Source organism: Centruroides vittatus, unplaced genomic scaffold, assembly GCF_030686945.1.
Source record: "Centruroides vittatus isolate TY-2023 unplaced genomic scaffold, ASM3068694v2 contig_466, whole genome shotgun sequence".
Classification (NCBI taxonomy): domain Eukaryota; kingdom Metazoa; phylum Arthropoda; class Arachnida; order Scorpiones; family Buthidae; genus Centruroides; species Centruroides vittatus.
Genome location: NW_027122260.1, coordinates 168718 through 180070, shown reverse-complemented (window position 1 = coordinate 180070; position 11353 = coordinate 168718). Strand labels below are relative to the sequence as shown.

Below are 11353 nucleotides of genomic sequence, written 5' to 3'. Positions count from 1 at the left end.
CAAATGAGTAAGCAATGAAAACATACCAACTGATATCCTCCAATGAAAACGAAAACGCAGCTCTCGTCTGGAAAGATGAGGATGTCAAGTTTTGAGATTCAAGGGATGTCATCTTGACAGACAACTATCCAGATAATTGTGCTGGCTCTCCATTTACCGTGATAGCGTCGCTGTCACCTGATGATTCATATAGCGACGCAATCGCTGCCCCGTGTGCCTACGCACTAGAAGTAGATAGTTCAGTCGGAACCGTTGCAAAAGAATTGTTCCGGATTCGGAACTACGGAGAAAAACATGTACTTTATAATAACCAATGAGGATTTGAATAAGGGATGCTTGAACAGTTTGCAAATTGGTTGTGAATTCATTTCACACAGAGTTTCACACGGCTAAAATTACTTTTTATATCACTGCATGTTTCATTTTTTACATGAAAAACATTCTGTTCTAAAATCGGAAGTTACTACTAAAAATGCACAAAAATTATCACATGTTCAATACATTTTTATCTGATTTTATGCATATTAAAAAACTTAACAAAGTTACTATATTGTTTCTTTTCTTTATTTCTTTACTGGTTGATTAAGCAATCCCAAATCTCTTATAAATAAATTGAATTGGAGGTAAAATTCGGGTGAGTTAACTAGCATGCTTGCGTGTTGTACTGTACGTGGTTTGTGTAAGCCGCGTTTCTTTATGTAGCGAGAGTGTAGCGAAAATGACGTCACTAGCAGCTATCGCTACACGTCACTGCATTATAGTTTAGAAACGCTTTCCGCTCGAGCTAAACGTGGACATCGTAATCTATTCTTTTAGTTTAATTCCAGTTACAGCCGAAAGTAGTGTTTTAGTTAAAGAACTACGGGATAACAACAAAAAAAAAAAAAAATATATATATATAAAGAATTTAGTATTTCTCTTTTCGAAAATGTGAACAAAGTAAAGAGACAGAAGGTGAATAATTATGTTTAAGATATAGTATTTTCCTATTCTTAGATGACTTTCAGGGTCGTTTTAGAAAATTTAATCCGTCTTAATCTTCCTATAATAATTTTATCAACAGTCACTTCGAATTTTTTTATTTTCATAGCATAATATCACATTACACATACGAGCGTCAATTCTGCTTTGCACACTGCAGCGACCCCCTTGAAGCAAACGTTTAGAAACGGTTTGCTATATTATAGTACTTCATTTAGAAACGCTTTGCTGTGTAGCGATCGAGTAGCGCTGCAAAAAGAAATGCGACCATACTCAACTGCTGTTCTTAGCGCTACCTGTCGGAGCTTGAAAACAAATTTAAAGTAAAAAGGTGGAGTTGGCAGACCATTAAATAAAAAACACTCTGGTACAGTACTAGGTAATAGTATTTTCTCAGGGGTGGTGCTAATTCCACATATTTTTCTATATCTTCTCTATGGAAAGAAGCAACTTGGGACCAACGGTACGCGTGATGTCCTCTGTTAAACCAATCAGCACATTCCCTAATGATGTTAGCACTTTTCGCTTAGTATGTCAGGCAATGTGTGAATTTTATTTTTTCTCTCACTAGATGGCAGAACTTTAATTGTGTTAATTTTTTATAGCATATATTCACTACTATAACAAACTTCTTCGTTTTTCAATACCAGATCGTGAAGCTTTCATAACACTGTTTATGATGACAGTGACGTTACAACAAACGAGGAAGAAATCGGAAGTAACTTGTTACAACCAAGCAATCAATGGCTGATGCTTATTGGTTAATACACAAGTTGATTCTTTCCATAGACAGTCTTAAGATATTATTAAATCCATTAACAAACATTTTACAAATAAATTAAGTAGTTAAACGTTAGAAAATATTTTTAACGTTCGGCTATTTTCGTCGCTTTTAATTACCATAAAAACGCGAAAATTGAAATTCATGATTGCATTTATAATACAGGAAAATCTTTATTTTTAGAATCAAATTGAAAAAATATATAAATAGATCGATGAAATATTTATATCACACTCTTTTGTGGTAAAAGTGCTAACACACCAGTGCTCACTGCTCGTTTTAACGTACACAACACTTGAAAAATTTCTTAAGTTTTGCCCGAACCTACAAATAAAAGAAACGATTTGTCAGTTGTATTTTTATAGGCAAATTTAATGATTAATGTGTAATTTTGGACGCGTAACTTACTTCTTGATTTCCCAGAGAGTGGAAGACAAAGATACAGACTCCAATGATAGTGTTGAGAATGGAATAAACGCTATACAAACCGAGATTCTGTTCGTAATCGGATAGCATTCCTATTATCCAAGACGATAAGATCAGTGGCATTATTATCAAGTTCGACCGCTGATGGATTCTATAAAGTAAATATGATAAGTAATTTGCAAATGGCTTATCTCACTTGACAGAATTTACACGTTTAAATTTGTACTGGAGAGAGAAATAATAAAATAGTTCTACAAAACAAATATTATTTACATTTTATTACATATAATGCTTATTCAACCCATACTTTTGAATGTAAAACAGGTTGTAAAAGTGAAATTAACACGTTTCGATTTTTCTAGAAACAACTGGAAAAAATGTTCTAGAACGTTCAACATGGATATATAAGTAGATTAACCGACGGGCGTTTCATCACATATTTCATTGGAAATAAACGCATCAACAACATATAACAATATGAAAATTTCAAAAGAACACAACTGCATGCTGCTGCTCTATCACTTAAAAAGTGGCCACAACGCAACGGAGACTCGTGATCTCATCTGCAAACCGTTTTTTAAAGCGTTCACGAGTGAATAAGGATCAACCAGCTGTCGAAAATGTCAAAGGGCCCATAGCGCAGAAGGTGATAATCTGCGTTAGTAGAACAATGTTTTCGATATACAGTTCAATGACAATACCTGACGCTTGAGATTTTCTTCAAAGAAAAATCCCAGTCATTCTATGCTCACGGGATTGAAAGTTTACAGCAAAAGTGGCGAGATGTAATTGATATTGATGGTGATTACCTACAAGACTGAACTTTAATCATTGTTAAGTTAATTGTCAATAAAGTTTTTTTTTCAAAATGTCTAAATTTCACCTTTATCTTTGTCGGGAAATGGCGGTTCATATGGAGTCTATGACTGTTCACCTTTACTCCAAGAGACTTGTGGGTGATCGCTATACGACCGAAGAGCCGGCCTTATAGAATGGCCTAATCGCGCGCGGGGGAAAGAATGCCTTCCGAGTGGACTTTGTTAGGGAAACTGGTCCCTATTCAGGAGTCATTGACGTAGAGAAAATCCGGAAAACTCCACGTTGCCAGCCCATCCGAGCGACGCGAGAACCTACAGGGTGTAGTCCACTCAAATGTGGGGACGAAGACCGCTCGGCCACTGGTGGGTCCCTAAATTTCACCTTTACAACCTGATAGAGTGGATTGTGCAAAATTTACATTAAGTACAACCAAAATAAAGCATCATATGCTGACATAAAAACCACCATCTCTTTACGGCACAAGATGTAAAAATAAAAAGATAAACTGAAATATTATTGCATAATTTTTATCAGGTTAGTAACGTGGTCAATATTTATAACAGCAACAGTAACGGTATATCCTAAAAACTACTGACCATATTTAAATATTTTAAAAGAAATTAAATATTGTAATAAATTAGTTAAAACTATATTGAAAGAAATATACATACTTTGCACTCATTAGTTGTTTCATATCGACTACTTTGAGAGGTTTGTAATTAGCCGCTCCAGCAGCTTCCAATAACAGAAAGTCCAAAATGCAGAGTGTTATGATAGGTCCATATTGCAAATAAACCAAAGGAAAGTGCATTTCCAACCAGCAACTGAAAATACAATTTAATTCTTAGAATTTTAAAACGAAACAAAAAATCCAGCAACGAGTTTCGTAACTTTTCCGGCTGTTAAGAGATTTTATTTAAAAAAAATAACTTTTGTATTATGAATCATTAATAAATAAATTTTGTGACGCCATCTGTTATGAGATTTTATCATAAAAAACTTTCTATATTTTTAATTATTATATTATAAAATGGCAAAAGGCTTAATTTTGGGGATAGTGATGAGTTTCATAAAAAACAAGTAATCAACTTCACCGATCTCAGCCACGGCCACGACCACGAGGTCGTCCACGATGCATTTTCGGTGAAATTAACCTATCGAATGTCGAAATTTCTCCGTGTCTCCCCGGGTTGAATTTTTGCCCATGCCTAACGAAAATTTCCCGTTTTTGAAAAAAATACTCCTGGCTTTTGTATCGTCCGAAATTATTTCTTTATGAATGGAAAAATCGGTACAGTAGACTTTTCGTTTACCATTTTGACTGTTCCACTTTTAGCACAAGAATAGACTTACATTGGTGCGATAATAGCAAAATCAATATGTGTATTCGAAAATATTTCAAACCAAGAAAACATCTGTAATCCTTTTCATTTTGATAATTTAATATGCATATTTTAAAGCTTATTGTAAATGCATAACAAATAAAAGTAAATTTTTAAATTAAACAAAACACTTGAATTTATATAATCTGAATGTATAATAACCTTTTTTTGCATCAGGTAAAAATTAATTTTGGCTTCTGTCAGAAAATATTTAATTATTACGCTTTATTTTACAATTACTTATTTTAGTTCCTAAGTGTGACAAATGGTAAAGTTATCGTATACTGAAACTTACAACTTGAAAATAAAATATCTTATTAAGATATTTTATTTGAGACAAGATAAGACATTTGAGACAAAACCGTCAAAATCTGTCTTTTGTTCATTTTTAGACACAGAAATACACCACACTGGCTGTACTGACTGAACCGATATTTCAATTTTGATGAATATTTAATAATTCTTAAAATTATTATTGTATCAAAAAGGCAGCTTACTGATATTCGGCTCCATATTGATCCAAAAAGAAACACACGCTGATGAGAATGATGAACATCGAAACTCCTAAAATTTTCGGTTGAAATTATTATAAGGTAATAAAACAACTTTTAATGATATATAAAATTTCTTACCCCATCCGAGAATAGTGTTTTGTAGTCTATTGAGCATTCCGTTTCTGGGAACGACAAATGCCACCATACTGTAAACGTGCAAAGACTCCAACATCATAAACATGAAACATGCGGTGAAGAAAAAATGGAGTCCGACCGATATCATTGTGCAAAACATCTGTCGTATAAACATCAATTTAGAAAACCATTCATTTTTTATTCGTTTCAGACTACATAGCTTAAAGTACTGTAAAGTTAGCATTTACAGATATAAAATATTAATTAACGCAAATTACCTTTATTTTACTGTGTCTATACAAGGTAAATAAATATTCCAAGATTCATTATGGTAATATGTCATAATTCATAACAAATCTTGCTAGTTTGCTAGCGCTATAAATTAACTATTACAATACACCATAACAAATGTCTGTATTTTATGTCTATATAAGAATATCATCTGTCAATGTTGAAATTTCTGCGGTAATTATTTATAATAATTACTGTAGTATCCGAGATAAATTTCTAAAACAATTGACTTTAATTAACAATCATTCATTGCATGAACTTACTTTTTCAAGCGTTTTAAACTGTCTAGTTGATTTTCATATAGCTTAATATATATAAACTTTTTCTAATTAAAAATACTTCATATATAAGTCATCTATGTGAATTAAAAAGAAATAGGTAAGAAATACTATAAAACCTTTGCTTTTACAACCAATATAAATTTTCTGTTATGAATATTTAGGACGACTTTTTGAGACTATCAGACTTCTCTATGTTGTATTGTATTGTGGTGAATTATATTTCCACGAACATAACTGTAATCATATCACACAGACTATGCTGCTCACATTTATTTTTTTTTATCAACTTAACTCATTACGCCCTGTGGGCACAAATCGAGAGCCTTTGTCGTATTATAATATAGGCGAAAAATAAAGAATTTTATATTATATATATATAATTGTCAGTTTCACTGATGCTTATATAAGTATGACTGCTACTCGTATATCGTAAGAAAGATTGGAAACTTAACTGGTTCTTCTTCAGAAACAGAAGGAGGTATGAGGAGCAAAAGATGAGCGGATTCCAAAGCTATTTCCATATTCATTTGAATAATCCTATCTATCGTAAATATTCTGAAAAATAAAACTTTTAAATTAAAACATTATTCACTTACAGAATTATTCTAACATCCATTTTTAAATTATAACTATATAGGCCTACATTTTGTCAACGACATCGTAAAAATTACTTAATAAAACAACCTTAAAACTACGAAATTTAATATTTTATTCAAATGTCTCTATTTACGTTTTACCAATAACAATTATTATATTTAATAAAATTATTAAGGATTAAAATCGATTTTTACATCTTACAGTTTATATATGTCAACAAGTACTGCATAATTTCGAATAATTTATTTTCTTTTAAAGACGTCTGAATTTAGTAAATGTGTGAAAACATTTAAATTACAATGAAATATACAAAGTATTGACGTACTGTACATGATAGACAGACAAGCAGAGCAAAGTATCAATAAGCCTATACCTACCTATTTGTTTTGCGAATATGTCGCTCCTTCACATATTTCCTTCCCGAAAATCCAATTACCGATATTAACGTATATGTATTTTCTAACTTTAAAAGTTGACCACACAACATAGTCTGACACTTATAGAAAAGATCTTCGTTTCCAAAAAACGCAGCTATCGAAATCGTAACCCATATCAAGAATTGATTGCACAAATTTTAATGCATCGCAAATTCATATTTCACACATAACGAACATTCGTTTTGGAGTTTTTTCAAACTGAGATCAAGATCGAAAATATTTCAAATATATATCATATATCAAAATTTTACTTTGTTTCAAAACCATAATCTCCGTATATACTGTATAAGCCTGTATCGCGTATTATAAGAAAAGTGATACATCATGAAACTATTTTATTCTAAAATAGGTTCCTGTTCTTTGTATTCGTTGGATATTCACTTCTCCAAACTGTATAGAAAATATTGTAACGTAACAGGACTTCTTTAGATATGTTTTTAACTTTTCTGCAAAACACCGCTAATTTCGAAATATAACTTTTAAGTTTGTTGTGTTTTGCCGCGTTTCCTCTTTAAGAAATTAAAAGGATCCTTTTTTTTCAAATGTTGGCCTGGCTTACGTTAGAATCGGCCTAGTGGTAAAGGATGAACCAAAAACTATTTGAAAAAATTTGCGTACCCGATCCAGATTCGATCTTAGATCCTCTGGGACGGTGAACTGATATCGCCATCTGACTTTTGCTATAATTACTAACATTACAAACATACTCATATGTCGAAGAAATTTCTGACTGATACTGCAATTTGCGTATATTATTGGCATTCGATATTTTTAAAAAATCTCATTTCAAAATCTAACAATACAGAATTTTATGATTAATGATTTAATATCTTTGTTACTAGCAAACTACTTATTTAATTTATCTGGGATATTATTGAGCTGAATGACTGAGCATTTTAGATGCAATCACACAGAAACATGCCGGCTGCCTCGTTAGCAAGTTCATCTGCTCCGTCATTGCCATTATACCCTTGGTGACCTGTAATACACGTCAAAGAATACCGATTGTTAAAAAAAAGTAAATTTATTGAATAATGATCGAAATTTATTTTATTATCTTTGGATATAGATAATTGAAAAATAATAAATTTAATTATTACAATAAATGTATTTTTTATAAGAGTAATTTCTTATAACTTACCTGAGAAGTAAAAACAAGGCCAAAGTTAAGCCAACCATTATCAGTAAGACCGTACTGGCAGTTCTCGTAACGACTATTGAAACAGTTTTTTCTACCTACGAGAGAAAAGTAGACTTCTAGTAGCCTATATAATTATACTTGTTATACTGTTATACAGTAAAACCTGTGTAAACCGGAATTTCAAGGTCCAAATATTTTTTCCAAGTTGCAAAGTTTGCACTGTACCACATGCCTTGTTATAACTGGGCCATGTCTATGGGCTTCAAGAGTCAACACCGGGTTAAGACTCATGAAGTTGTATTGGATCTTTCTCCTTCACTTGTTTATGAATGAATAATATGGCTTTAATGAAGAACAAGATGAAGGAAGACACCTTTAAGATGAGTTCCGACAAAATGTTACCTTGGTTTATGTTTGACAGCTGTTATCTGATATCCTTTCCCATTCGCGTTGCTGGCATATGGGTAGGGAGACTTTTCACAGGATGATTTATAGAAGAATCCAAAACCAATAGTGGTATAGGTAATGACAAGGAAGCTAGGGATTTCTTTGTTTCGCCGATAAATTTCCCATTTCCTTTCAAGCATTGTTAGGCATTATTTAGTATATCTGTACCATTTTACGCAGAGATCATTTTAATAAAATTATCTACGTACAGTACAGTACATATAGGCCTATATATGTTACAGTAAAAACCAGTTTTTAGTTAGAACGCGTTTTAACTAGTTGAAACTAGTTTATACTGGATGTCTTTGTTAAAACCTGTTTTGACTAGTTAAAACTAGTTTTCACTCAAATTCATTTTTGACTAGTAGTAAATTCTAGTTATAACAAAGGCATCTAGTATAAACTAGTTTCAACTAGTTAAAACGCGTCCTAACTAAAAACTGAGTTTGACTGCAACACATATATGTACAAAGTTTGCGTAATGTGACAAGAGAGCTGTGACTGGTTTTCATCCTGTTGTACAGTACGAAGTAGTCCCTGACGAAGCTTCTGAGGCTCTTAAGCAAAGCCTGATTACTGATAAGTGCCTGTGCTGAGCAGGGCCAGTTGACTCCTTCGGAATTTGCCACCATCCTGATTTCCAAGTGAAATTTTTCATAATAGGGCACTCATAAAGGTAGCGAATAGAGCCATCCTCCTCCCCACATAGTACACAATCCTTATCGCCCTGAATATCAGACCGGCACAGACAGCTGAAAGAATAACAATGCCCAGTGATAAATTAAATTTCCTTGTGAGAGAGGCTGCTTTTATGCAGATGCCTTATCGAGTCCACTGTTGGGAAAAAGAGATGAGTGATTTCTCCAGTGCCCTCACCTTTCCACATTCTTTGCTACAGATAGTAATTGTGAGTATTTATCTGGGATATTATTGAGCTGAATGACTGAGCATTTTAGATGCAATCACACAGAAACATGCCGGCTGCCTCGTTAGCAAGTTCATCTGCTCCGTCATTGCCATTATACCCTTGGTGACCTGTAATACACGTCAAAGAATACCGATTGTTAGAATTAATGGTGCTCCAATTTATCCTGTTAACAATGCAATGGGTATTCCTGTCATCGTTTAGTGCAAAAACAGAGGTAGCTAAGTCAGTGTAGATGTTAATGCATTGCCGATGACAGTAATTATTGCACCATTCGACAGCACAGAGGATAGATAGCACACAATTCGGCCTGAAAAACAATGCAGCTATGCTGAAGATGCTTTTGCCGAAAAGTAGTCTTTAGATTGTTGGTATATGCCACAAAGGGACAGCCAACCCTGCCAACCAGTTTTTAGTTAGGACGCGTTTTAACTAGCTGAAACTAGTCTAAACTGGATGTCTTTGTTATAACTAGAATTTACTGCTAGTCAAAAATGAATCTGAGTTAAAACTAGTTTTAACTAGACAAAAAGGGTTTTAACAGACATCCAGTATAAACTAGTTTCAACTAGTTAAAATGCGTTCTAACTAAAAACTGGTTTTTACCGTAACATATATACGTAGATATATACAGATATCATTTTCATAAAACTATCTATGTATATATATATACATATACAGTCGAGTCCGCATAAGTCGACACCCGGATAACTCGACACCATCGGTTAAGTAGTCAGTTTTCTATGGTCCCGGCCGACTTACGTAGGCATTAATGTCAAAAAAACTCCGGTTTACTCGACACGGTTTAACTCGTCACCACTGGATAAGTCGACATACTTTTGTCGTCCCACACTCCGATAAGTCGTCACCCCCTTCCGAAAAAATAAATTCACTCCGCAAGTGTGGTGCGAACTCATTTTTTTCAAGAGGGGGAGTCGATTTATTTATTAATATATAATTACAGTAGAGCATCGATTATCCGACTTAATTGGGGACTGGGGTTGGTCGGATAACTGAAAAGTATGAAAAAATACATTATTAGTATAGTGTATTAGGCCTGGTTTAAATACTAGCCTCCCTTTCATGGTCGAGCCAGTGCTGCCAGCTAAAACATGCAAAAATTTAACAAAAATAATATTAAAGTAGCCAAGACATAACCAAATATTGCAGCGCCACATCACTAGCGGACATTTGATTTTGCCGACTAGAACGCGGTCGGTTAACCGATAAGTCGGTTAATCGGGAGTCGGATAATCTACTGTAATATATTTAATAATATAATAATATATTAATATTATTAATATACAGTGTATATATATATATATATATATATATATTAATAAAAATGCCTTAACATTTTATGTATAAAATAATAACAGATAAACAAAAAGAAACAACGTCACACCAGAATCCAACTTTGCATTTTCTCATTCCAGAGGCATTAAGAATCCTTAGACGTTATTTGCCAACAATTGACAATTGCGAAGATGATGTTTTCTAAGCGTTCATGATCGTTGAAAAAGAAAGTCGAGACAGTTAAGTGCTCAAAACAAACAACACTAAACGAATTTTTCAGTTTTTCAACTACAGAGAGATGAGGACACAATGTATTGTAAGCCTATACTACTGTATAACGCACTACTGTATTTTATTAATTGTAGTTTTGTGGTTTTTTTTTCCAACTTCGCTTTAGTCGTCACATCGGATAACTCGACATATTTCCACTTCCCCTTGGGGTATCGACTTATGCGGACGCGACTGTATATATATACGTAGATAGTTTTATTAAAATGATATCTGTATATATCTATGTAAAAATGTGTGTTTATATATACACATTTTTAAATCTTTCCGCCCTATGGGCACTAAGAAGGCCTCTTTTTAGCATGCCCATTATTGGTTTGGCTAGGCCCACAATAGAGAGGCTGAGTGGTGAGGGACGGGGGTCGACATTTCCGGACAGACCACCCCGAAAAATTCCTGGGAATTATTTGACCCGTCCGAATTCGAACCTGGGTCCCCCAGAGCGATAGGCTGTCATCTTGACCGCTCGGCCATCCGGCCGTCAGTCAGACTATCTTAAAGGCACCTGACTCTACCAAGTTACTTGTTTAAAAGTGCTGTTTGCGTTTCAATGAGTTGTCTACCCGCAACAGTTTTTTCTTGAGGATGCCAGGAGAAGACAGTATTACCAGCAATGTGGATGCTAATGTACA

General features: G+C 33.7%; 1 protein-coding gene across 1 annotated transcript in view; it reads right to left on the bottom strand.

Annotated features, from left to right (window-relative positions):
• Positions 1-1915: 1915 nt before the first annotated feature.
• The window catches only part of LOC136977671 (putative adhesion G protein-coupled receptor E4P), a 35629-nt gene continuing 26191 nt past the window's right edge, over positions 1916-11353 (bottom strand). The window contains exons 7-13 of the mRNA XM_067273213.1: positions 7766-7860; positions 6043-6145; positions 5022-5178; positions 4887-4953; positions 3679-3831; positions 2171-2339; positions 1916-2086 (exon numbers count right to left, since the gene is read on the bottom strand). Of these exons, the coding sequence (XP_067129314.1) occupies positions 2042-2086; positions 2171-2339; positions 3679-3831; positions 4887-4953; positions 5022-5178; positions 6043-6145; positions 7766-7860 (789 nt within the window). The 3' untranslated portion in view covers positions 1916-2041. The remainder of the gene's footprint in view (positions 2087-2170; positions 2340-3678; positions 3832-4886; positions 4954-5021; positions 5179-6042; positions 6146-7765; positions 7861-11353) is intronic.